Source organism: Sturnira hondurensis, unplaced genomic scaffold (assembly GCF_014824575.4).
Source record: "Sturnira hondurensis isolate 20B ecotype Veracruz unplaced genomic scaffold, ASM1482457v3 Scaffold0000880, whole genome shotgun sequence".
Classification (NCBI taxonomy): Eukaryota; Metazoa; Chordata; class Mammalia; order Chiroptera; family Phyllostomidae; genus Sturnira; species Sturnira hondurensis.
In genome coordinates this window covers 5,136,047-5,162,820 of record NW_028073511.1, presented here as the reverse complement: position 1 = coordinate 5,162,820, position 26,774 = coordinate 5,136,047, and the positions used below count along the sequence as shown (strand labels likewise).

General features: G+C 54.0%; 2 protein-coding genes across 4 annotated transcripts; one reads left to right on the top strand and one right to left on the bottom strand.

Annotated features, from left to right (window-relative positions):
* Window positions 1-17,728, top strand: DRC5 (dynein regulatory complex subunit 5). 3 transcript variants are annotated; one of them, XM_037053916.1, is made up of 6 exons: window positions 1-303; window positions 10,330-10,534; window positions 11,061-11,396; window positions 12,386-12,954; window positions 15,067-15,516; window positions 16,992-17,728. In XM_037053916.1, exons 3-6 carry the CDS (start codon window positions 11,105-11,107, stop codon window positions 17,199-17,201), a joined length of 1,521 nt encoding a protein of 506 aa, XP_036909811.1. In that variant the 5' UTR covers window positions 1-303; window positions 10,330-10,534; window positions 11,061-11,104; the 3' UTR covers window positions 17,202-17,728. The 3 variants fall into 3 exon arrangements, with proteins under 3 accessions (XP_036909811.1, XP_036909816.1, XP_036909803.1); XM_037053921.1 differs by lacking the exon at window positions 10,330-10,534 and having other exon boundaries at window positions 15,067-15,255; XM_037053908.1 differs by lacking the exon at window positions 10,330-10,534.
* An 863-nt stretch (window positions 17,729-18,591) lies between these two features.
* Window positions 18,592-25,979, bottom strand: TMEM151B (transmembrane protein 151B). Its single transcript, XM_037053895.1, has 3 exons — window positions 25,710-25,979; window positions 23,152-23,592; window positions 18,592-21,889 (listed from the first exon to the last, which is right to left on the bottom strand). Exons 1-3 carry the CDS (start codon window positions 25,830-25,832, stop codon window positions 20,765-20,767), a joined length of 1,689 nt encoding a protein of 562 aa, XP_036909790.1. The 5' UTR covers window positions 25,833-25,979; the 3' UTR covers window positions 18,592-20,764.
* Window positions 25,980-26,774: the final 795 nt, after the last annotated feature.

The window sequence follows — 26,774 nt, the reverse complement described above, 5'->3', positions numbered from 1 at the left end:
TGTCCCCCAGAAGCACAAAGTATGCCCCACGGTCACGGAGTTCCCCCTGCCTGTACAGCAGCCGCACACAGCACATTAGCCGGAAACTTCCTTGCGTCAACCCCGTGCCATGGCACAAAATGACAGCCATCGAAGGACAGCCTTGCGCCAGCCAGGCACCCAGTGGAGACTTGGTGCGCAGGCGGGCCACCAGGCACGCGGGCCCTGGACCCGCCCCCTGGAGACCGGGACGTCCCTAACGACCAGCGCGGACCGTGGGAGGGAGAGCCTGCCGAAAGGCGAACGCCTGGGGACCGGGAACTGGTGAGGAAAGAGAACACTCAACTTTTTTTTTTCTTTTCTCTGGGAAAGAGAACACTCAACTCCCCGTCTCCCATATAGGGCTGAACTCTCCCGGCCCCGCCCCGCTTCCTGCCCTCGAGATGCCCTCGACCCACCCAGGCCCAAAGCCCGAAGGTGACCCCAGCCTTGGCTCCCACTTTTGGAGTGGCGAGGAAGGGCTGGTCTATAACTTCAGGAGGCTCCTCAGCCCCCACCCATTTGGGGTGGGTGGGACCCGTGCCTCCTCCCATGCCAGTCACTGTCTGCAAACTGGCCCGAGACTTAGGGTTTGCACGCAGGGGGAGGCGGGTACCCTGAGAAGGAGGAAGCGGGAAGTGGGCACTGGGTAGGTCTTGGAGGAGAGCAGTTATAAGTGCCGGGCCCCAATCTTCTCAGAAAGGCTTACCCCCATCCCAGATCCCGCGGACTGTGATCCCTCCTGCTGGCCAGAAGCCAACGCGCCTCGCTCGCACTGCAGGGCTGGTTTCCCTGGGTTACCGGGAGAAGCACGGGCCTCATCCCCCCCTAGGCAGTTGTGGGAGGGCTTCTCTGACCTTTGGCGCTGAGATTCCCCGAGGGGAGTCTGAGCCGTTGGGAGGGAAGAGCGGTGGGGAGTGAAGCCACTAGAGTCCTTTTTAAGGCTACAGACCTAAATAGGCAGGAGTGGAAGCAGGGTTAGTCCCAGGGGCCTGAGAAGTGCGCTGTTTCACTCACCAGGGACCAAGCAGGCTGGGCCCAGGCTCTGGCAGAGAAACCTTTTTGCCTCTCTTTTGTGAGTCCACTAATTGGGAATTCCCAAATGAGAATTTGGGAGTGACCTGGCCTGAAACAAGGTGTGATGTAGTGGTGGCTGGTGTGAAAAAATTAGGGAAATGTAGACAAAAGCCCGGGGTGCTGAGGACAGTTGCCTGGGGTGAAAGAGTGGCTGAGTTTGAAGGCCCAGGAAGCACCAGAGTAGGGGGCGGAGCACTGGGGGCCCCGTGGGTGCTGCGTCGGGTGACCCATCAGAGTGTCTGGAGGCACTCTGGATAGGTCCTCAGAGGGCCAGGGGCTTCAGCTTCTCAGTTCAGGGGAAGGCAGGTGAGGACAGCTGAGGACAAGCAGGAAGGGGCGGTGGCTTCCTCCAGCATCTTCAACTTTCCCGTTTGGGCAGGCGGGAGAAGCCTCTGCCCGAAGTGATTCTGTTTAGCTGGGCACTTCAGAAGAGTGGAGGAGGTCTGAGTCTTCCTCTGAGAGGAAGGAATGTGCTAGAGATTCAAGCTTTGAATCCTAGGTCTGTGAAGAATGTCGAGGGCAGCGTGGGCTGTGGGGAAGGAGAGCAGAGTTGTGCAGGATTCTTATGGGTCCCCATGGAGCATTAAGGTAAAGGATACAAGTAACGATTCAGTTCTGTGGAAAGAGCCTGTGCCTGACAGTGATGTAGGGGGTTGAGGGAGCCTGGGCTGTTCAGCTCAGCACCAAAAGGGGACCCCCACACTCCATGCTGGTGACAAAATGAGAGAAAGTGGGAGGTCGACTGGAAAAATGCTGTGAGCAACCAGTCTGAGGCATGTAGAAAGCAACCCCAACACTTTATTATTTGTTATGCTTTTATTCATGAGAATAAGAGAGCCTCAGACAGATACCAACTCAAACTGTAGCTTCCCCACCTACTTGCTGTATAAAGCTTAGCGAGTTACTTAACCTTTCCTTTCTAAGAGACCGTTTCCTCATTTGTGAAATGGGGATAATGATTTTATAACAATAATAATAATCCTCAATAATAAATCTGAAGATTTAATAAACTTGGGTAAGCCATCTAACATCTTCATCATAATATCTAACACATTTTGAGTACTGCCTCTGAGCCCAGTACTACGAGTATACAAATGTCTCACACACATTCACTCCTTAATCCTCTGGCTAATCCTATGAAGGTACCAGTAATTACATCCCCACTTGTTGAGAAAGAAATGGAGGCTTAACGAGGGAAAATGACTTGCCCAAGGCCTCTCAGACACTAGGGGGCAGAGTGGAGATTTGACCTTAGGCAGTAGAACCCCTGAACCCTTAGTCAGCTGCTGCACTGGCACCTGCTCTGCACATGCTCTTGAGAGCTTAGAAGCCAACAAATAGTAAGCAGCTCTGTATAGGCAAGGACACAGTTCCCGGGACATTTGTCCCCCAGACACAAGTCTTCAAAACTAAAGACAACCCTAACCAAACGGGGTCATCTCATCACTTACATCACCTGTGCTTGGGCCTGTCCAAAGCAGAGCTTCATACCTAACGCTTTGGGTCATGTCCTGAAAGTGGTTACGGGTCCCTGGACCCTGGGTGAGGACACAGTGTGGGGACCTGGGAGGAGGAGATGTGGCCTTTCTCCAGGGACTGTGGTCCTGGGCTGGGTTGGACTGCTGCTGGAGGCACAGCCTGTGAAGCCCAGCAGGCCTGTGAGACAGGCTCCAGGAGATGAAAGGCCACTGGGCATGTCCCCACTTTCTCCAGCCCTTAGATGAGGAGGCCAGATGGTGGCACAAGAGGCACTCAGTCCTGTGGCCCCAACCTTCTCTCTGGAATGACAGAGAGAATTCCTGCCCCAGAGAAGGACCAGAGTCTTGACCACACTTCCAGTCTTCCAACTCTGTGACTCTCTGACTGCCCTGTGGGTTCCCCAGGGAAAGAATGCTCCAGACAGTGAGGTGACTGCTCTGTCACTTCTGGGGCTATCCTCCATGGGCCCTTGGGGGCTGTCTGGAAGTCCCTCGGCCCTGGCTACTACATGTCTACCCATCCCTGCAGGCTTCCAGGGAGAATAGTGCCACCTACTATCACTCAGCTGAACACTGGTGAGGCCCAGGACAGAATAAGGCCACCCTGTAAAGTAGGCGGAGCTATCTCAGGGGTCCTGCCTACTCATTCTCCCTGAGCCCGCCCCCCTCCTCCTGACTCAGCGGTATACTTTTCTTCCCCACCCCCTAACTTGGTTTTTGGATTTGAAACACTCGCACCAAGGCATGGATGATTGATAATAGGATATATAAATTCTGTACACTAAAACTGTCAGCATAATGTGTCAAAGGGCTTCTACAGTCTCTAGTTTGCAGCATCAGTGTCAGTGCATATTTCATACGTCACTATGTTTGACCTAAAATGATGAGATGCACTTTTAAAAAGCAGTTCAAGGTTAATATATAAGAACATACCCATGTATGTAATATTAAGATTTTGTTTCATTGAGGGGGAAGTCCATTTTATTTTTTTAAGATTTTATTTACTTTGGGCAGGGAGGGAGAAAGACAGATGGAGAGAAACATTGATCAGTTGCCTCTCCCTCGCCCCCCATGGGGGATCGGGCCCACAACCCAGGCAGGTGCCCTGACCAGGGAATCAAACCAGCAACCTTTCGGTTTGCAGGACAACGCCCAACCCACTGACCCACACCAGTAAGGGCAGGAAGTGCATTTTAATGCAACAGGATGAAAGTCTTATGTTAGGGGCCTGAAATTCCCAGTGAGGTGCCAGGGCCTGGTTGCTCTCCCAGGGTGGGAGGCCCTCCCTGACAGGTCCTGTCTGCATGAAGATAGGACCCCTACCTCCCAGTGGACGTGCTTTCTTCTTTCTCGGTGGAGAGAAGGAAGGTGTGGGGAAGGGGACACACCAAGTGGTTGTCAAAGAGCAGTGCACCAAGCTTAGGACAGCAGCCTGCCCTCAGGCCCTGGCCCCAGCCCTCCCAGGTGTCTTAGGGCCAGTTATTTCCTGCACTGGTCCTCAGTTTCTTCGCTGATAGAATGAGGCTACAAAGCCTGCCCTGCCTCCACTGTAGAGTGTTTGTAAGACTCTAATGAGAGGAGAGTGCTGAAAGGCACTTGCAACTGTTACGTGATGAGCAGATATTAGCTACGGATAATGGTCCTATAGCTGGAGAGATGGGAGGTAAGACAGGAGCCTTGGGATTTTCAGGAGAAAAAGAAGCCACAGGAGATGGATGTCAGGCCCTGTGTACAGTAACCTGGGAGCCTTTGGCCCTTTTCAGCCATCCCACTGAGCTATTCTACCTGCTGATTTAGGATTTTTCCCATAATTTAATTCACCAAACAGTGGGCCAATCAAAATGGGCAGGACCCTTTGTTCATAAAGGGGTAGTAACCCAACTCTTGGCTTCAGCAAAAGGGACTCCTTAGAAGATGCCAAGTTAGGTCTCAGAACTGAAGGAACCAGCCAGTGGACCTGAGTCTGGAACCGCTGAGGAATCCGGCAGTTCTGGGGCCTCAGGGACTGGGACTGGGGACTGAAGGTAGCCAGGTGCTCTCTGTTCAACCTCTCATTCCTACTGGCCTCCACCTGGCTTCTCTCCCCCTACTGCAGGTAGGTCTTTCCGTGGGAAGGGAAACAGCTGCCTGCGTAGGGGATCCATATCCTTCAAGGACATATGTCCTTCTGTCTACCTCTACTTGGACCAACCCTGAGCAGGGCTCTGATTGGCCTGCAGCAGGTGGCCACCCTGAACCAACCACTCTGACCAATGTAGGATACTCCTATTGGTCAGAATCTGTTATCAGAAGTGGGTGGAGCATCCCAAAACAGCAGCTACCCCACCTAATGCAGACTGGATGGACACTGGCTATGGACCAGAGCCCAAGATGAGTAGCAAACAGTCCCTGCACCCCGAGGGGCTCACAGTCCAGTGTGCCTGTGGGGAGAGAGTAGTCAGTCACGTCACTGAAGTGACACAAGCACTGGGAGTCCGATACGGGGAGGGACTGTTTAGGGGATGGGGGACGAGAAAGGCTGTCCCCCATCCCCTAAGTCTTCAGAAATGAAGTGGTACTTGAGCTCAATCTTCAAAGGCTCCCTGCTTCCTGAGCTCAGCTGGCAGGAAAGGTATTCCAAACAGAGGGGACCATATGAGCAAAGGCTGAGCAGCTTGAACTAGCCTGACGTGTTCCAGATGTGAAGAGAGTGTCCAGTCACAGGGTGCTTTCTATACGGAGGTGAAGAAGCTGAACTGTACCCAGTGAGCAGTGGTGAGCCACCAGGGGCCTGCCATGGCAGCTGTGGGGAGGCTAGGTGTGAGAGGACCACACTGGATGACAGACCCAGGTGCTGGGCAGCCAAAGCTATGATCCAGGCAGACCGTGAGGTCCTGAGTTAAGGGAGCAGCAGGAGGGAGACTGTGGGTGCTGAGGTGGGAAGCAGAAGGGAAGGGCTCCAACAGTAAGCAGATGTCAGGGCTGCAAAGAGAGCACTGACGCCCAGCTTCTGATTCAGGCATCTGGATGGACTATGGTGCCTCTGGCCAAGGTAGGGAGCCAGGAGGAGGAACAGCTTGGGGGAGGCACTGAGTTTTCTTGCAGGGCAGTTGAGTTTTAGGGAGCTGGCAGGCAGGCCAGTGGACCTGAGTCTGAAGCCCAGAGGAAAGCGAGAGCTGAAAACCAGCAACAGGAGTGAGGCAGGGTGACTATGCAGAACCCTGAGGAAGCACAACACGTGAGGAGTGGGCAGAGTGCAAGGAGCCTTTGCTGGAGACTTTGAGAAAGAACGATGGGACAGGTGGGAGGGGAGCCAAGAGGGTGGCAACCTGGTGATGGTTAAGAGGGTGAAGGTCAGGGTCACAACCTGCTGGGGAGGGGGCCACACCATATCATCTTTATAACATTAATAACAAGGAGACAAAAAGTTTGTTCATATCCTTTTAAATATACTTTGTTTTATATTTTACTAGTTTTCAATAATAGATTTTTTAAAATATGAAACTAAATTTCTCCTTAGAAGAATCCTCTGTGCCCTGGCCAGTGTGGCTTGTTAGTTGGAGCATGGACCCATAAACCAAAAGGTTGCATATTCGATTCCCAGTCAGAGCACATACCTAGGCTGTGGGTTCAGTCCCCAGCAGAGGTGTGTACTGGAGACAACCATTTGAAGTTTCTCTCTCACATCCATGTACCTCTCCCTCTCTCTCCCTACCTCCCCTTCTTTAAAATTAATAAGGGTGTCCCAGGGTGAGGATAGAAAGAAGAAGAGTCCTCTGTGTCAGGTAATCACTTGCTTGCCAAAAAAATATTTTGTAACATCTTTTTTGGGAAAATCTAGAGTTATTAAGTGAAAAAAAATCAACCCTGACCTTATTATGAGGCTAATGGTCTCAGTATTTGCCTTACAAATGACAGCAGACCTGGCAATATATGGATGTGTCTGTAAGTATCACAGGACAAAGGCACACAGAGCCCATGGAGGGATGCTCTGCCTCTTTCTTTCCTGGAAGTGGCTCTAGACTCTGGGGCCCACCCTGGGTCTTGTCTTGCAGTGTCTTGCCCAGAGGAGTCTGCAGGATCTAAACAACAGCAAGAGAGATTAAAACTATCTCAGGAAGAATGTGGGTCCTGAGACAGTGAGGCATTAGTCAGGGGGGCTGGGCCCATCCATTTCCTGGACCTAGGTGGGGGTGCCCAACACATGGCCTCCCAGGATGGTGAGGCCTGCTGGTATTGTCAGTAATGCCTGGGGAGTGGTGGGCACCAGGGCAACATCCACCAGTCACCTGGGGCTTCCCCTGCCAATCTGGGTCTCCATTCCTTGGCTGTGCTCACAGGGTATCTTGGGATGCATTGGGAAAGGGGAATACAGGAATGTTTCAGGCCAGGACTTTGGAGGGATCCCTGATGTGGAGCTAGCAGAAACAGGGCTGGACTGTTGTCTATTTTCTTCTCTTGCCCAGATGGCCATCCTTTCATCCAGCCCCAAACACAGCCACAGCCACCTTGCCCTTCACATCCTCTCTGAAGACAGGGAAGAGCCTCACTCAAAGATGCCATCTCAGGTTAGCATTCAAGAAGCTGGTGTCCAAGGTATCCTCTCCCAGCCTAGGATGCCTGTCCATCACAGTGCTTTCATCCTCCACCACACCCTACAGTACTCTTTGCAAATAGTATCAATAGTATTAAAATACTATTTTAGAGCAATCACCACAATGCTTGCATGGGAAGGTATTGTTATCCCATTTTACAGACAAGGAAACTGAACTCAGATAGGTTAAGTAATTTTTCCAAAGGTCACACAGCAAGTCACTGGAAAAGCCAGAAATGTAGAGTTCCAGCCAAGATAGAGGTGTAGGTAGATATTCTTCACTTTCTTCCACAACCAACAGAAGGATAACAACCAATCTAAAAACAAAAAACAACCAGAACTGCCAGAAAATGGAACTGTATGGAAGTCTGACAACCAAGGAGTTAAAGAAGAAACATTCATCCAGACTTATAGGAGGGGTGGAGATTGGCAGCTGGGGACATGTGGCAAGGCTGCAGCTGGTGGATCAGGTGGTCCCACATTTGCGTGGGGATAAGCCAGGAGGAACAACTAGGGAGAGAAACAGATCACGAAACTAAAGCCACAAAACCTCTGGCTTTAAAAATCCATGGGGGTTGAGGCAGTGAGAGAAACTGGTAGTATCACAGGAGAGTCTGTTGGAGGGGCCCACAGGGTCCTAGAATATACACAGACCCATCCACTCGGGAATTAGCACCAGGGAAACACCTCAAAGGTCTCAATTCACGTGTGGATAGCAAGGGGAGTGACTGAAAGCGGGGTGAGAACTGAGCAAGTGAGCAACTGGCATTGTTCTGACCCTTCGCCCACATACAGTTCCATAACACCGAGACAACAGGGTTGCCCTGCCCTGACAAATACCTAAGGCTCCACCCCTAATGACATAGCAGGTGTGCTGAGACAAAATATTATGGCCCAAACAAAAGAACAGATCAAAGCTCCAAAAACACAACTAAGTGTTGAAGAGATAGCTAACCTATCAGATGTAGAGTTCGAAACACTGGTAACCAGGATGCTCACAGATATTATTGAGTATGGTCACAAAATAAGGGCTATGCAAAAGTGAAATAAAGAAATATATACAGGGAACCAACAGTGAAGGGAAGGAAACTGGGTCTCAAGTCAATGATTTGGAGCAGAAAGAAGAAATAAACACAATCAACCAGAACAAAATGAGGAAACGAGAATTCAAAAAAGTGAGAAGAGGCTTAGGAACCTCCAGGACAACTTTAAATATTCCAACATCTGATTCATAGGGGTGCCAGAGGAGAAGAGGAAGAACAAGAAACTGAAAATTTATTTGAAAAAATAATTAAGAAAAACTTCTCCAATCTGGTGAAGAAAATAGACATGCAAGTCCAGGAAGCTCAAAGAGTCCCAAAGAAGCTGGGTCCAAGGAGGAACACACCAAGGCACATCATAATTATATTACCCAAGATTAAAAATAAAGAGAAAATCTTTTTAAAAAAGATTTTGTTTATTTATTTTTAGACAAAGGGGAAAGGCAGAAGAAAAAGGGGGAGAGAAACATTAATGTGTGGTTGCCTCTCACACACCCCCTGTGGGGACCTGGCCCACAACCTAGACATGTGCCCTGATGGGGAATGGAATCAGTGACCCTTTGGTTCACAGGCCATCTCTCAATCTACTGAGCCATACCAGCTAGGACAAAGAAAAGGAAAGAGTTACCTACAAAGGAGTTCCCATAGATGATCAGCTGATTTCTCAAAAGAAACCTTACAGGCATGAAGGGACCAGAAAGAAGTATTCAAAGTCATGAAAAGCAAGGACCTACATCCAAAAGTACCCTGTCCAGCAAAGCTATCATTTAGAATGCAAGGGCAGATACAGTGCTTCCCAGATAAGGTCAAGTTCAAGGAGTTCATCATCATCAAGCCCTTATTATATGAGATGGTAAAGGGACTTATCTAGGAAAAAGAAGATAAAAACTATGAACAGTAAAATGACAACAAACTCACAACTATCAACAAATGAACCTAAAAATAAATAAATAAATAAACTAAGCAAACAACTAGAACAAGAACAGATTCATAGAAATGGAGATCACATGGAGGGTTATCAGCGGGAGGGGGAGGAGGGAGAATGGGGGAGAAGGTACAGAGAATAAGAAGCATAATTGGTAGGTAGAAAATAGACAGGGGGAGGTTAAGAACAGTATGGGAAATGGAGAAGCCAAGGAACTTACATGTACTTCTGTGAAGCAAGGAGTGGGGAATGCTGATGGGAGGGGAGATACAGGGTGGAGGGGGAGAAAGGGGAGAAAAATATGGGACAACTGTAATAGCATAATCAATAAAATATACTTTCTTAAAAATCCAGAAGTGTAAAGTCATCTGCTATCTCTAAGCAACATCCCCTCCCAGCCACACCCTCTGAGGGGCCACTAGTCAGAAAGTATAAGCTGTTTGCGCCATAATTCTGGACGTAATCTATTAACTTCCATTTGATTTGCATAAGGGTGTCACAAATACACATATATCTTCCCTACAACCCCCACCCCATCTTTCTCTCTCCTTTTCTCTGTCTCACTCGCATATATGCTCAGAGCCAGGCTGTCCTCCTTGAGATTCTTGGCGGCCTGGGGAGCACCATCTGGTCTCCTCCATCTGCCAAGGACACCTCGGCTGGTTCAGAGTGTTCCTTCTCACCGGCCACTACACGGGGCCCCATATCAGGGAGCGAATCTGAGGGAAGCTGACTGGAGGAGTTGCTGCGTGCTGGGAAGCCCCATTCCAGCCTACGCTCACAGGGTCTCCAGCCCCAGACACATCCTCTGTCTTCTGTCTTCAGCCCCAGATTTAGCTGCCTTTCCACCTCCCACGACTTCCTGCTGCCGTCTGGGATGCTGGGAGGCTGGAGAACTAGAAGGAAGACTGGGATGGGGAAGTTGAAGGGAGGGGGCCCAGAGCTCCAGCTCTCGGAGAGGAGGAGGAAAAGAAGGAGCCGGCACCCTGGACAGGGAGTGGGTCCAGTTCCCCCTCCCCTTACTCTCTCAGCTGCACTGTCCAAAACAGTAGCCACCAGCTACTTTCAATATTAAAGGCTTTGTATGAAAAAATAAATAGAAAATACCTCAGTAATTTTTACATTGATGTCATATTTAGGCGAAATTGTTTTGGGCATAGTAGGTTAAATGTAAAATTAATTTCACCTGTTTCTCTTTATTTTTAATGTGACTCCTAGAGAATCTAAAGTGGTGTGTGTGACTCGCCTCACGTTTCTGTTGGCCGGTGCCGTTCCCAGCCCATCCTCCCGGCCAGAAAGGCGCTATTCTGTAAAAGACCTACTGCAGGGAACTGTTCTGAACTCAAGAGTTCTTCCTTACACCTTGGTCTTTGGCAATACGTACCCTTACCCCTCACCCTCAGAGGGGCAGTACAATGTAGAGGTAAGAATGTGAACCCGATAGACTGAGTTAAGTCCATTCTTGTTATTTCTAAGCTATGTGACATGGGGCAAGTCAGTCAATCTCCCCGTACTTCAGTTTCACATAAAAAAAAGGGAATAATACAAGTGTCTCTCTCAAGGACTCTTGCGAAGATTAAAAGTGTTAATATGCCCACTAAAGAGAGTGTCCAACTTACAGTAATTGCTTGTAATTGCCATGTAGTCATCATTATCTAAAATTGGGGCTGTTCCTTGCTGCAGTTTCATGTGTAGCAGCACACTGTGCCTCTTTGGACGCATTCACCCCTCCCAGGCATCTTACTCTGTTACTCTCATTCACAGAGGAGGCATCTGAAACTCAGAGAGGTTCAGTAACTTGTCCAAGGCCACACAGCTAGTCAGAGGGATTTGCTCCGAATCTGCTCTACTCCAGACTGGACCTTAAGAACCAGTCTGTGCCACCTCTGTTGATACGTGCCTACCAAGACCCTCCAAAGTAACAGCTCTATCCCCTTCTCTGGCTCCAGATTCTCGCCAGCATCAAGGACCTACCAAGGGGTCACCCGTCACTATGTTGCCAGTCACCAGCACACAGGAAATTGTAACATCGACAACCTCCGCTCGCAGCCGGTCCTTTCTCTCCACCCAGGACCGGCCCACCACTGCAGGCCAAGCTTTGAGCTCAGGCTCAAAGGTCTCAAAGTCCTCAGCCATCCCACCCCCCGTGAAGTCCAAGGGCCTGAATTCTGGAGCCCTTGTACGTCAGATGCGCAGGATCATCGCCGAGGATGCTGAGTGGTCACTGGCTACCGTGCCCCTGCTCACAGAGCTCTGCATTCAGCACATTGTCAAGAACTTCAAGAGTGAGTCTGTTCCTGCTGGTGGCAGGAGGGAGAAGGCCAGGCGCCAGGCAGAGTGGGTGGGGACTGTCTGGAGGAGAGGCCTCAGAGGCTGGGTCCTGGGGCAGCCCCTGCCCTCCCACACAGAGTCCTCACCCTACTCAACACTTCCCTTCACCCCCTGGAGTCAAGACAGTTTCTCCTGCTGTCTCCACTTCCAGGCCCCACTAGACTCTTACCCACAAGGAGTCTCTATGACTATACCCCCTCCTCACCTTTCCTACTCTCTCCGACAAAACCCCGCCCAAGCCCTATCTGCCTCCTCCCCTAGAAAGCCCTCCCTGGTGGACTGACCTTTACTCTCTCAGAGTCTCCTGTGGGTGTATATTTTCTTGGTTTCTTCTGTGCAATGTGTGCTGCCGATGCTCACCCTTTTCGAAGACAAATTGCCAGCCTCTCCTAACGGGTAGGAGCTCTCTAAGGACAGGGCCATGATTCTGTCTGCAGCGTCTGTCACCACCTAACCTATGAGTTTGAGTTGTATATCGTCTGACTCCCCTCACGGGAGGGAGTGGCTGCCTCTGTTCCATTGCCTTTTATGCCCTCAGCACTTAGAACTGTGTCTGGTAAATATCAGGTGCTAAAAGTTTTTTTATTTGTTTTGAAATGCATGAATCAAATAAAACTGGGAGCCTCTGAAGTCAGGGATTGACTCCTCCATCAGACTAGGTGATGATTGGGGGCTGGACCTAAGATTCTTTCCTCATTTCCTGAGACCAGAGGGTAAGATGCCCACTTTCAGGCAAGGAAAACCCCAAAGCCAGGGGCTATGTCTTCCCCGTCAGATTGAGACTCCCTGAGAGTACGGTCTGCCTCCCCCTCAGACTGGGGCCCCCTGGAGGCAGCGGAGGGCTTTCCTTTCCCCCGGTGCCCCCAGGCAGGCCCAGCCCAGGGCACCATGTGGTGGTTTCCCCAGCACTGTGACTTCTGCTTTCCTCCTTCTGTTCCCAAAGACAACCCTATCCTGAAGAAGCTGCCCCCACAGCACCAGCAGAAAGTACTGAACCTGCTGTCCCCTGACCTGCCACTGGCTGTGACTGCCAACCTGATCGACGATGAGAGCTACTGGCACCGCCGCTGTGTGCAGCGCTGGCCTGTGTGCCACCTGGACTCCCACGGCAGCTGGAAACGCGTGTTCTTCGAGCGGCACCTAGAGAACCTGATAAAGCACTTCATCCCCGGCACGACGGACCCCGCCGTGGTCCTGGACTTGCTGCCCCTCTGCAGAACCCATGTGCGGAGGATCCGTGTGGATCAGTTCCTCCCACCGGTGCAGCTACCACCTCGGCCACACAGTGCGGGGGACCAATCTGACTCCGGCAGTGAGGGAGAAATGGACGAGCCCACCATGGACCACTACCAACTGGGCGACCTGGTGGCTGGCCTGAACCAGCTGGAGGAGCTGGACCTGGTGTATGGTGTCAAGGACTGCGGCATGAACTTCGAGTGGAACCTGTTTCTCTTCACCCACCGAGACTGCCGCTCCTTGGCAGCTACCCTTAAGTCATGCCAAACCCTCAAGGTACTGTTGGTCCTCGCCCCCCAGCCTTCCCCCATTCCCATTCTCTGCATCTCTCTGATTTCCTCTCACCTCCTCTTCCTCAGCTGTCATCATCTTCCTCCTCTCGTTTTCTTATTCACTGACCGACTGTCCCTTCATGCACCCTGCACCCAGCTGGGTTCTGGGGATGCAGAGATGAACAAGGCACTGCCCTCCCAGTTCACCAGCTATTTATTCACTCAACAAACATCTGCACTCTGGGCTCTGTCCTAGGTGCTGAAGACTCAGCATTGAGCAAAATTATACCATTTGTGCCCTCTGAAGCTAACTGTCTAGTGCAATAAAAGACACTAATCAGCAATCATGTGAATGTGAAACTGCAACTAGGATATCTGCCAGATTTAGCGCGCGCGCGCGCGCACACACACACACACACACACACACACAAAACGGGGCATCCAGTTAAATTTGAGTTCCAGATATACACTGAATGATTTTTTAGTATAAATAAGTCCCAAATGTTCTGACTGGTAGAGGGAGAGCCTGCCAGGAAACCAGAAAGGAAGGAAAGGGGACATGGCATTGTGTCGCCCAGCCAAGGGAGGGCGAGTTTCAGGAAGAGGAGGTGAGCAGCAATGGGGTGGGTGGAGCTGGGGGCTGGGTTTAGCAACATGAAGGTTACTTGGTGGGGGGAGGAGGAGCCATGTCAGCGGGGTGCCAGGAGCAATGGCCAGACCCCAGATCGCAGTGGTTTATGGAAAGAGTGGGAAGTGAGGAAACTGGATGTCTGCAAACAACTTTTTCAAGAACTTGGCTGTGAAAGGGGAGAAAGGTAGGATAGAAATAGATGAAGGTTTGGGGTTTTTTTTAAGAAGAAACTTGCATGAGTATAAAACCAATGTAGATTTTCATCCAGTCGCAGGATGTGTGTTGAGTCTGGGATGGAGGTGCAGGTCCATTGACCACGAAAAGCTCCTGAGAAAGCAGGAGGGGTCGGACCCAGGACTGAGGTGGGGCGGTTGGCTCTGGCCAGAAGGGAGAGTGGAGGAAAATCGGGGGCTCCCATTCACTGCCTGTGGAGGCAGCAGGAGATTCACCTGCTGGACGGAGGCTTTCGGGTGGTCCCTGAAGTATGAGGAGGCTGTGGAAGGCTGAAATTGATGTAGATTATGAGAGGACATGTTGGCCAGAGAAACAGAACTGAATCAGCACACAGCCTTGAAGAACAATGGGTGGCCCCAGTGAGACCAGCCAGTTCCGTCACGTAACATTTTCCATCACGTCAGTTGCCCGGGTGCAGAAAATAGACAGTGGGTTGGATCCAGGGTTGGAGTTTTGCCGGATGGATGCAGTGAAAAGGTGAGAAAGACAACGGACTCGAAGCTGACTACGAGCAGTTAAAAGAAAGGAGAAGGCTGAAGGATAGGGAGAGAGTAGACAGGCCGGCCACTCTGAGGTCTCGAGGAAGAGAAAGGAATGAAAAAAAGAAAGAAAGAAAGGAGTGGAATGAGTCAGTGAGAAGAAAAGGGATGGGGGTTCCCACCTCTCATATTCCTAATGCTATTCTACACCTTTTCTTTTATCTGTTTACTTCACCCCATTCTTTCCCACTTTCTCCTTGGTTCTTTCCCTGGCAATCTCCTTTGAAAGTTCCTCTCCTTGCCATGGCAGATCTTAGCCAGCTGAAAAGGGGGCAGTGAGGGACTGCCGGGTCAAATGAACCCGGATTCAAAACTTGCCCCCATACCTTAACCACAGTGTGACTCTGGGCACACAGTGTGTCTGCCCTAAGCCTCCATTTTCTGTCTGTAAAAGCGAGATAACTTGTCCTACCTCACAGAGATGCTGAGGGTGAGAGATAGTGGCTGGGAAATGTCCTAGGAGCATGTCCAGCACACAGTAATTTCTCAAGAAATTGTAGCCTTCTCCCCCTACTACCTGCCACCAATTCTGTACCACTCTGCCATGCTGAGTACCCCTGCCCCGCCCAAGAGCCAGCCAGGTGGCCAACGCAAGGTGGCCAACGCAGAACCTCAGGCCTCTCTTTGGCTCCCTCCTCTACCTGCAGAAGGGAGATAGGCAGGCAGGTTACCCCTGGCTACCAAGTGCTATGGATGCCTTACTTGCCCACAGATCTTTAGGCTGACCCGAAGCAAGGTGGACGACGACAAGGCACGCATCCTGATTCGCAGCCTGCTGGACCACCCGGCCCTCGAGGAGCTGGACCTGTCACACAACCTCATTGGGGACCGTGGCGCCCGTGCCGCCGCCAAGCTGCTGAGCCACAGCCACCTGCGTGTGCTCAGCCTGGCCAACAACCAGGTGCGTGCGCCTGGTGCCCAGTCTCTGGCTCACGCTCTGGCACACAACACCAGCCTCCTTTCTCTCAACCTGCGCCTCAACTGCATTGAGGATGAGGGCGGCCAGGCACTCGCCCACGCCTTGCAGACCAACCAGTGCCTCACCACGCTGCACCTCGGGGGCAACGAGCTTTCTGAACCTACAGCCACTCTCATCTCCCAGGTGCTCTCTGTCAACACCACGCTCATCAGCATCAACCTGTCCTGCAATCACATAGGACCGGTGAGCCACAGGTCCCGGGGCAGGCAGGGCCACGGAGCGGCCCTGGGGCCTTGAGGGTGGGGTGGAATCCAGCGGGTATGGGGCACTTACCAGGCGATTGTTAAGATCACAGACTCTACCTGGATCCAATGCCAGCTCTGCCATTTAGCACCTCGGTCAAGTTACTTAATGTTTTGGGGCCTCCATTTTCTCATCTGGAAAATGGGGATAATAATGTTGTCTACTTCTAAACGTTGTTCCTGGGAGGATTAAATGAGTTGTACTTGCAGAGTAGTTAACCATTGCAGGCACAGTCTAGGGCCTCAGTAAGTGCTAGCTGTTGCTACCACTCAGGGTTGTGTGAGTATATTGTGCTCAGTATCCAATATCCATTAGTTTCCCCTTATACCTCACAGTTATCCAGTAAAACGCATATTCTTAACCCCACTTTACAGATGGAAAATTGTCTCAGAGACATCAGTGATTTGCTCAGGAGCATCCAAACAGTAGGAAGTGGCAGAGCTGTGATTAAACCCAGGACTGATTAAAAGCCGGGGTCCCTTCCAATAGACAAGGTTTCTCAAATTGTCTTGATCAAGTCCCACAGTAAGAGATACAATTTATATGAACACCTAGTGAACATATACATGGATGTAACATACTTTAAATTTACTGCTCGGTATGTCTGCTGATGGTTTCCTTTATAGTCTATTTTCTAAAATAATAAATGCTTCTGTATTACATTGACTCTGCAGCACACCATTGGGTCAGAACCACAGGGCTGCAGCTCTGCCTCCCAACATGAAACCCCTTCACATCGGGCTGAGCCCACCGGGAGGGGCTGAATTGTGAGGAGTGGGGAGGAGGCCCCTCTGGGTACTTCGGTTAAGGCCCTGCACCTTCTACCAAACCTCCCCAGAGAGCAGCCTTGCTCACACTCACACTGTCTCCGAAGGGGGTGCTCTTGGACTTGGCTTGAACAAGGGCAGTATTCCCTGTGGGCCATTATCAGAAGCCCCAAGGGAGGGGTTCTGGGGATGGAAAATTCCTTGGCTCAGTGCCAGCCTCTGCTCTGCCCATCCCAGCCACGAGGCCATTGCCTCTCTGGCACTCCTCCTGGGGTCCCAAGATGGTTACTGCAGCTCACATAGAACAGAATAGAATGAATGTCAGTGTGCTGCACAATTAGGCTAAGTACTGTTTTGTGGAACTTCTGTTCCAGTCACCTCTCTATGTAAAAAACAGTGACCCTTCTCACCCTGGCTGGTGTGGATCAGTGGATTGAGTACCGGCCTGCAAACGGAGGGGTCACTGGTTCCATTCCCAGTCGGGGCGCGTGCCTCTGGTTGCGGGCCAGGTTCCCAGTGGGGGCCGGGTATGAGAGGCAGCTACACATTGATGGGTCTCTCCCTCTATTTATTTCTCTCTCCCTCCCCTCTCTAAAAATAAATTAAATCTTTAAAAAAAATGACGCTTCCCTTGCACCCCTCCCCTAGGATGGTGGGAAGCAACTCCTGGAAGGCATGTCGGACAACAGGACCCTCCTGCAGTTTGACTTGCGCCTGTCAGACATAACCCAGGAGAGTGAGTACCTCATTGGCCAGGCCCTCTGTGCCAACCGTGAAGAAGCCCGCCAGCGGACCCTGAATCCCAGCCACTTCCTGTCACCACTCACTGCCAAGGGACCTGAGAACCCTGAAGGATAAGATAGGGGACAGGGCTGGGGCAGTGAGGCCTGGGTCACTGCCCCACCACCATCCCTCGCTGCATGCTTCCCCCATGCCTGCGGCAGAGTGTCACACTTCCTCGGGAGGGAGGGGGAGACCATGAAGATCCTCAGAGTGTAATCAGGGTCATGCACGTAAAGGTGTGAGGAAGGGAGGGGGCCTAGAATAGGGGAGAAAGGGTATAAAGTGGGAACCAGCCCCCTAGCCAGGGAGAATGTATCACCCCCTAAAACAAATTATTTCTTCCAGGTATAGGGAGAGGCAGAGAGAACTCAGAAGGGCTGCCTGCCCAGATTCTCCCACAGGGCCACCCATGTCCCTGACCCCCATCACCACCATTTTCCTCTTTACTGAACAGATCCTTGACCTCCTTTGAACAGACACACACACACACACACACACACACACACACACACACATTCATTCATTCTCCCTGCCCTGGTGCTGCTACAGCAGAACTTTGCCTGGCTCTTCCACCCTCACCCCTGCAGATACTGCCTCCCTATTCCTTGACTCTGCTTGAGTAACCCAGTTCTACAGGCCATGGCATCGCCTAATCCTTCTCCACAACCTGGGGAGGGGAAAACAGTGGTGAATGCCAGGGGAGGGACTCATACCAGCCTCCCCAGAGAGCTTCTCTTGGGAGGGGAAGATAGTCGGGGAAGCGCCATGCTGGGGAGGGAAGTCAGTGAGTCATCCAAAACTTTATTATCCACCAGTTTGATTTGTACAATCTTTGCGCTTGGAAATCCACGACAGAAAGGCCACAGTGTGATGCACCCAATTGACAGAGACCTGTCTTCTCCCAGCCAGGCCCAGTCCACCCCACAAGCCCTTGTCCCCAGGACACACGGAGCCTTCCAGGCCCCCTCCATAAGTCCCCAACACTGTGTGGCTGCCCACCCTGGAGCCACACCCACAGAAATTATATCAACCCACGGGGCCGTGAGAGGACCTGACTGACCCTATCAGGCTGAGCTCCATCTCCCATTCTCCTCCAACTGAGGGGCCCCACAACCTGCAGATCGGTTTTCAAAGGGTGGGCTGTAGGCTGCAACCACAGCCTAGACATGCCTGCTCTCTGGGGGCTCCTCCCAATAAGCGGGCGCTGAGCAGAGCACCAAAGGGGGCTTGGGAGTGACTGCAAATGTGTGCCTGTCCAGGCGACCTCGAGTCTGTCCGTGCCTGACACCCTCTGACAGTTCCAGAGTGCAAATGTGTAGGTGTGAGGGTGAGTGTGTGCGTACATAGCCACAGCTGCTAGCAGAGGTTCTAATTAGAGGAACAAGAACATTCAGCGTAAAGTTTAATTGTAGATTAATTTTCTGGTTTTCCTTTTCTCTGGCAATCAATAAAGCTACCAAGGAAAAAGACCCAAGAACTGGCTTCTAAGTCTGTGCGTGTGTGGGGGATGAGGCTGTCCGTGTGAGACACCTAGGCAGGAACAGTCAGTACAGGCAAAGTAGTAACAGGGGCCCCCTTTACCTTCTCCCAGCTCAGGGTTTGCCTCAGAACCCATCCTGAGGGAGGAGCTGAGGTCCTCCCTCCGTGGGGCCAGGGGGTGGCTGGGCTGCCCCGACACAAGGGCAAGACGGCCAAGTGCCAGCTGGCCAAGAACTGGAGCCTGAGGCCACAGCTCATGGTCTGTACCTCACAGACATCCGCACAGAGGAAAGAGGGGTGCTCCGACCGCCAGGCCACTGAGGAGCACAGACTCGGGGTCCAGGTGGGTCCAGTGCTGGCAGGCAGATGGGCACTGCTGTCCAGGGACTCGTAATGGGCAGCTGTACCCTTCTGCCTAAGCCTCGCCTTCTCTGGCCTTCAGCCATCTCCACAGGAAAATAAAGCTCAACTGCCACAGGCCACAGGCTCAGGTGTCCCTGCAACCTGTGCCTCCCAAGTCCCCTGGGGGGAGGGAGGGCAGGGGAGCCAGAGATGTTGCATAGGTGGAGGCCATGCCCTCAGCGGGTGCAGGCCCAGCTTGGCTGGCAGAAGATGGGGGGGTGTTGCAGGAGGGACAGAAGGAGCTCTGATAGCTCAGGCAAAGTGAGAAGCATCAGGGGTGAGCAATGTGAGGCAGCCCCAGGGGTCATCCTCTTCAACTTGAAATATAGCTCAATCTCTAGGCACTAAGTCTGCTGGGAAAACTTTAGCAGGGGGAGCTGGGAGGGTGGGAGGTGGAGGGTGGCTGTACACAGACATGCACACTGAAGCACACCAGAGTGGGACCGGTGGGGAGTGAAGGGGACGTCAGAGCTTTGGGGGAACAGGAGGTGGGGCAGGGCCCTGTGGTGGTGGCGGAATGCCCCTCTGAAGACCCTGGGACACAGAGTGGGGCTTAGTCAGCTCATGGGATAGGGGAGGATGGAGGAATTGGGCAAGATTTAGAGAATCTGACTCTGACTCTGACCCTGCCACTGGAATGGGGTATTTCTTCAGCTGGGGCTTGTGACAAGGTCCTCGGCCCTGCAGAGGTGACCTGTGGGCTGCTCCCCAAAGACATGCCCTTCCTTGGAGGTCCTTTCACTCCATCCTCCACTTCCCTCTCCTCTGACTCCCATCACGATTCTGGAGCTCCCCACTGTCACTCAGGTCTGTCCCCAAGCTCCCCACTCAGTCTTCACTTTGACCAGCTTTATGGAATGCTGCTTGGGTGGGATCTCACCCTCTTTGAAGGGAGTGCCTTCCTAGAACCTGCCCAGAGGACTGAGAAAGCACTGAGGTGCACTGCCCTGCCCTGCCGCCCTGGCAACAGCTCTTCAGAGCCAGGGAGCAGGAGCCAAGGGAGGCGAGGGATGTCTGTGTCTCTCCAGGATCCAGACTCCAGGGGCCCAGTGAAATAAACAACAGTGGCGGGAGTGGCAGAAAGGAACCCTCCCCCACCCCACCCCCCGTCTTTGTGCCACATGCCAAGGAGAGGATAGCAACATTTCCACGGTTTTGAGATGGGGCGGGGGCAGGGTGGCACCTGGTCCCGGCGCAGACCCACTGAATTCATTAGCTGGTTAGAAGCTAGCCCTGCTGTTCACCAATCCAGGGCCCCCCTCGGCAGAGACAGGCCCTGGGAAGTCAGGCAGCGGAAGAAAGACAGACCGAATTTCCCTTCTCCAGGCTCTGAACCTCCCCCGCTGCACAGCAAAGGCCTCTCACTCGAGACGAGTGAGAGGGACACTCGAGACTGTCCCACGGCACAGTCGCCAGGTAGCAGAAGATCCGTTGAAAGGCTGGATGGGAAATCCAGTTTGCGTTTAGGAAGGGGGGGGTACCCTCAGGAACTCAGGGGCGGGGATGAAAGAGACGACTCCGCCCCGGTGGGATTCTATAGGAACTGCCGACCCCCTCCCACCCATCTGTGTGTTTATGTACAGGGAAGGCGGGGGTCTCATCCCGATGGAGTCCGTCCTGCTCACCCTTGCCTCCCCCAAACATCCTCCGCGCCCAGCACAGCCTCGGTCATCATCGTGACTCCCCCTGCTACAGGCAGGGGGCACAGTCTGGCGAAGGGAAGGAGGGAGAATAGCGGGCTTATCGCGGGCCTTTGGTCACAGTGAGGTCTCCACGCAGGAGCCATGGCGGTGCAACGGCCGGTGGCTGTGGCCCAGACATCCCTCTTGTCGGTGCACGATGAGCACAGGAAAGTAGAGGGCGTCGTGGTAGGGCGGCGGCGGCCCGGCCTCCTCCTCGTCGTCGTCCTCGTCGTCCCCCATGCTGGCTTGGCTCGACAACCGCGTCTGCTCCGTGGGACAGCTCGCCTCGTTGACGCTTCCACTCCGGCTGCGCCACAGGCAGCTGCGCCGAGAGCCGTAGAGGCGGCCTAGCGAGAAGCGGCTGCCCCCGCAGCCAGGCCCTCCGCTGGGCCCCGGGCCGACCCGCGGGCTGGCGCAGATGCTTAGGGCGCTGCGCGAGAAGATGGACGAGCTGCTGACCGCGCGCTGACAGTGCTCGCAGCTGCGCCGGTACGGGGCCACGCCTGCCGCGCCCGGGCCGCCCACCCCGCCGTAGCGGCACATAGGCGCGTAGCCGCCGGCCACATCTCCCGAGCCGCGCGCCCCCAGCCCGGCCAGGTCCATGAGTACGGCCTCCGAGTAGCTGGGCACCAGCTGCTGGTTGGAGCGGATGTGCCACTCGAGCTCCGTGCTGTCCACCGTGTTAACCCGCGGCAGGCGGTGGGTGAGCGGGGGCAGCAGCTCGTCGCTGGGGCTCAGGCCGCCCGCGCTGCTGGCGGAGCCCGGGCCCTCCAGTCCGAAGAGCTTCTCCACGTGGTAGTGCGCGTAGGCCGTGCGGTACTCAGCCAGCACGCGCAGCGGCCACGACAGCGTCAGCAGCGCCGCAGCCCAGAAGGCTGACGAGCAGGCGTACCACGGCGGCCTGGCCGGGTCCGGGAAGGCCACCATGAACTCGCGGAAGTCCACGTTCTTGAGGTGCATGCCCTCGCGCGCCTCCATGTAGTCGTCCAGGCCCTCGTTCTCAGCGAAGAAGCGCGCCCGCTGGCACAGATATGCGTTCTCGGCCTCCACACTGGCGAAGCTGAAGCACTTGGTGAAACGCAGCCGTGTGGCCGGCGCGCCCTCCAGCCCCACCAGCGCCTTGGACACATCGCGAACGCCACAGCGTGCGTAGTCGAACTCGGCCTCGGCCACGTGCGTATTGACCCGCTCATGATAGACCTGCGGCATTGGGCAAGGAGACAGGGATCCCTAATGTCTCTGCTCACCCTCGTCCGTCTGCCCCATCGCTGCTCTCCTAGGATCTGGTCAGAACCTAAGTCTATCCCGTTTCTGATCCCTGTTACAGTCGGATAGGATCTTCTCATCTAGTTTATAGAGACACTGAGGCCCTCAGCTTCATCAGTGAGTTAGAGATGAGGGCGGGGATTCCACCTCATCCCTACCTGGGTGCTCGCTCATTTTAATTAAGCTCTGCTTCATCTGTAGGTCAGGCCCTGGCCATGAACTCCTCTTTGGGCCTGCCTGACCCTTTTGCCACTGCTTCCATGGTCCTGCAACGCCCCCTCATCACTAAAGCCTGCCTGTCTTCCCTTTCGCGGTGTTTCCAAATGGGCCCTCCAGAGGGGCTTCCTCTGGAAGGCCTTTGTCTCTGGTCTCCCTATTCCCCCCTTAGCGATTGCCCCACCTCCCTCCTGATTCTCAAGGCCCCAGATTTCTGTTACTTATCCCAGTACTGGGACAAGGTCACCCTCATTTTGGAAAACCTCTTCCTTCTACTCTTCCTCCAGGGCACTTAACAGGTCTAATCCTGGAGGGACCAGGAAGCACTGATTGACAATACCCGCCACCACTACTTTCCCTGTGTCCTCCCACGCCTACCTCCACCTTTTTGCCAGCTGACTCTCACCTCTGGGAGCCTTGGGCTTGGGATCCAGGGCTCTGGGTTTGAGTCCAGCACTACCACTTGGAAGCTTCAGATCTTAGGCAAGTCCTTGAGCTAAGGTCTTCTTACTTGTGAAAGAGGACTTTGTAACAGCCACCTCACTGAATAGGTGACAGCATGCTATGAGACTGTGCATGTGAAGCAGTCTCCAATCATTAAGCACTAAACAGTATAGACCCTGGAGCAGACTGCCTGGGTTCAAATCCCAGCTCCCTCACATACTAGCTGTTTGAATTGGAGCAAGTTACTTAACCCCTCAAAGCCTCAGTTTATTCATCTGTAAAATGGGATAACAGTTACCTACCTCATCAGGTTGTTATGAGGGTTAAATAAATGATTTGATGTTTGTAAATTAGTTGGAGGAGACTGTCTGCTGGTGTTGTCTGTCTGTTATTACGATTGTCCTTAGTGCCCTTCCGCTGCAGTGCCTACTCGAGTTTGCTGCGCCTCTGCTCCTACTTGAGTTGGCTGCACATCTGAACCAGATGTGCACCCCCCTCCCATCTGGACTGGCCTGTGCTCCCCTCCAGCCCCTCACCTGGGTGGTGGTGTAGGCGTCTCCATTGCGGTATCGTGTGACCTGGCGCGTGCGTCGGACGTAGTGGTAGCTGATAGCCTTCCACCAGATGCAGGGCGTGGCCTGCTGCATGCGGCCCACACGCTCCCGAACGCTGCTCACATCGACGCGGTGCTGCAGCTCATGGCGGGCTTGGCAGTGCCAGCACTCCACCAGATAGACAGCATACAGCATGAGCAGGAAGGCCAGGGGGATGTAGACATAGCCGTTGGAGCAGGGACTGTCATGGTACATGAGGCTGTTGCCCTGGTAGGCGCTGCTGAAGGTGAGGCGGGTCACCGTGGTGACGTGGCACCAGGCCACGGCCCCCAGGCAGCCGTACATGAGCAGGGAGAGCAGCAGGCACTTCCAGTGGGACTCACGGCAGAGGGACTTGGTGAAAGAGGGCTGGATGGGACGCTGCTACTCAGAGGGGCAGGGAGAGGGGCCGAGATGAGAGGGATGTGAGACAGTAGCAGGATCCGGAACAAAGATGGATGCAGGGACAGAGGGGCAGAGGCCAGCACCAGAGATGACAGGCAGAGACAGGGATGTGGAGAGAACATGTAAGACGGAGAGGGGAGCCAAGGACCAGAGACAAACACAGAAGAGACCCAGAATGAGTCATGGGGACAGGAAAGGAAACAGAGTGCCAATACAGGGAAGTGCAAATAGACACCCCAAGAAGCAGAAAGGGATCAGCACCAGAGACGGAGAGAGGAGGCCCAGGTGGCAAAGACATAGATGGATAGGATAACACCCAGAGAAACAGTCCAAGGACAGACACAAAGATAGCAATGAAACACGAGAAGGCGTGGATGGGGAAGAGAGGGGAGGACAGACAGGCATCAGCAAAGGCAGGTCCCCAGCCCAGACCTCTTCCAGGTGTTCCACTGACATCACCTTCCCACTTAACAGGTGGATCCCTCACTTCCAGATTCTTTCAGTCCTACACTCCGGAAGAGCCACTCCTCTGGCCCATCCAGCTTCATGTCCCTCACAGACAGCCTCATACCTCCGTTGGAAGGGAGCCCCCAGGAAATCCCAGGCCCTACCTCTTTCCTCACATTCCGCACCCCAGGCTCCCTGTGAATCTCCCTCTTGCACCCTTCCCCTGTTCTAAGATCCTTCCCCTGTTCTAAGATGGAAGGGGGCTGGTGTCCCTGAAGGCAGTCCCAGAGGAGAAATCTAGGAGGGCAGAGGCATGTGGAACGGGTGTTGCCGGGTAGGAAGGAAGATGTTTGCAGCCCAGTCATTTGACAAAAGAGAATGATTTTTGGTGCTTTCCTGGGGCCTGTTAGCTCTTCAAAGCACTTGGCGGGTTCTGTCACACAGTTGCCCTGGTGAGTTGTTTACATGTCTGGCTCTGCTACTAGACTGGGTGTTCCTGAGGGCAGGGCCCCATTTCTTTTCATCCTGGCTGTCTATCATGGTGCTGGCACCCAATAGCCACTTAATAGATGGGTATTGAGCTGGATTTCTGGTGGTGCCTGGGCTTTCCCACTCTTCCTTTCTGCTGGCCAGATTCACAAAGCTTGCACACTCCCGCTGAGATCTTGACTTATTCTTCCAGTCCCCAGAGCCTGGCCTGGAGACCAGCCAGGGGAAGGGAGAAAAGGATGGAAAAGAAGGGGACAGTAACAGGCAGTGGGTTTGGGGTAAAATCAAAGGAAAGATCTGGAAATGTAGAGAGGTAGCTGGGCTAGGAAATAGCACACAGCATAAACAAACCAGCGTAGGGTCCAAGAGCCTTTTAGGGAGCCTTGTCCTTGGGAAGTGCGCATATGTGCACCGACCTGGGTGCACCCTTGTCCCGATGAGAGCAAAGGGGCCCTACCTGCAGGCCTGTCTGCCTGTGTGCTTCTGCCCTAGTGCAGTGTCCATGTGAGTGCGTGAGTGTACATAGGAGATAGGGGTGCTCCTGGTACTTTCCTCAGTCCCTTTGTCTCCAGGTTCGGAGCACTGAAGAGTAAGGCCCCCAAGTAGGGATGAGCTTACCATGAGGGATATCTGGGCTCAGGCCCCCTGGGCGAGGGGGTTATGGGTGGGGGCCTGCACACACATTCCCAGTGATAGGGTTGAGGGGAAGGCTGCAGGGTTAAGTGGGTGTCGCCTATACACATTTGACCTTCTTAAGACCCCCGCTCAGGAAATATCACTATTTTTCCCTAGTAGTCTCCTGTCTCTGTAGCCCCTACAAGTTGCCCTTCCTGGCCTTCAAGATAGCATCCCCTAGGTGGTACAGGATTCCGGCCACCATCCCCACCTGGATCAGCCCGGGGTCTGCGAGGCTCCGCCCCTAGGCCCCTCCCCCTGCCCAGGACCCCCCGAGCCCCGCCCCTGGCGCGGCCCCTTCCCCTGTCACAGCGGACAGCTCCCGCCGCCGGGTGGGGACAGTGGCGCGGGACTGCGGCTGCAGCGGCCAGCTCGGGGTGCGGGGCGCCGGCCGTGCTGCGGCGGAACCAGTGGGGGCCGCGCGCAGAGGGGGATGGGGGGCCAGGCTGCGGCCGCGCCGGGGAAGGGGCTCCTCCCGCTCTCACCTCCTCTCGGGCGGGGCCCTCGTCCGCCGCCGACACTGCTGTGGGCTCCTCCGGGACCCCGGGGCCGCCACCGCCGCCGCCGCCGCCGGCGCTCTCTCCCGCGGCCGAGCCAGGGGGGGACATGGCGTAGAGGGGGTGCGTCGAGCTCAGGGCCTCCCGGGGGGCTGCCGGGGGCCGGGGGCATCCTGCGCGGGCCCTGGGGAAAGGACGGGAGGGGGCGGGGCCCCTTCTGCTCCCCACCCCCCGCACGGGGGGAGGGGACTTGTAAAGGGCACCGGGGGAAAGGGGCTCGGGTGGGGAGGCGGGCTGGGGGGCCGGGCTGGGGGGGCCGGGGCCGGGGGCTGGTGTCACCTTGAGGCCCGCGCGGCGCCGCTCCGCCTCCCGCCCGCTCCCGCCGCCGCCTTTTGTCTGAGCGGAGCTGAAGCCAGCGCGCCCCCCTTCTTCCTCCCAGCGCAGGAGCCCCGCCCCCAGCCCCCCAAACTCCGCCTTCCCCAAGCCTACCTAATAACCACCCCCCAAAGAGGAGAAGCAACAGGGGGCTCCCAGCGCCCGTTCCGCACCCTGCTAACCGCTTGCATGGCACACACACCACCACCACCATCCTAGGACGATTTATGAAATTGAGTCTTGGAACCCTAGGAAGATCCTTATTCCCAGTGGGCGGTAAAGGGTTAAGGCAGTAGTCAGATTTAGGAGAGCAGACCCAACTGAACCTGGATGGAACAGGGTGAAAGGGAAAGGATGGGAGCTATACGTGGGAAAGGACTCACAGAGGGTGGAGGAGAGGGCACTGGAACCACCCCTCACTAGAAGTACTGCCGCAGAGGAGCAAAGAAGTGTGTGCATTGCTCTATGCAGGAAATCAGAGTTCTAATTCTTAATCCTGGCTCTCCCATTAACAAGTTGTGTGGCCTTGGACAAGTGCCTTCCTTTTTCTGAGCATTGGTTTCCTCATCCGTGCAGTGAGGAAGTTGACTGAAAAATCTCTAAGACTCTGACCTCCTCTGGGTGTAGGAGGCAAAATCACAGATTTGAGTGATTGCAGGTAGCCTACCCCTTCACGCC

Bases quoted from the DNA above. Each gene is read 5' to 3' on its own strand.
- TMEM151B (XM_037053895.1), bottom strand. From the start codon at position 25,832: ATGTCCCCCCCTGGCTCGGCCGCGGGAGAGAGCGCCGGCGGCGGCGGC. The intron at 23,593-25,709 runs GTGAGAGCGGGA...CCCTCTGAGTAG, and splicing joins AGGGCCCCGCCCGAGAGGAG to CAGCGTCCCATCCAGCCCTC. The intron at 21,890-23,151 runs GTGAGGGGCTGG...CCAATGCCGCAG, and splicing joins ACGCCTACACCACCACCCAG to GTCTATCATGAGCGGGTCAA.
- DRC5 (XM_037053908.1), top strand. From the start codon at position 11,105: ATGTTGCCAGTCACCAGCACACAGGAAATTGTAACATCGACAACCTCC. The intron at 11,397-12,385 runs GTGAGTCTGTTC...CTGTTCCCAAAG, and splicing joins CATTGTCAAGAACTTCAAGA to ACAACCCTATCCTGAAGAAG. The intron at 12,955-15,066 runs GTACTGTTGGTC...ACTTGCCCACAG, and splicing joins AGTCATGCCAAACCCTCAAG to ATCTTTAGGCTGACCCGAAG.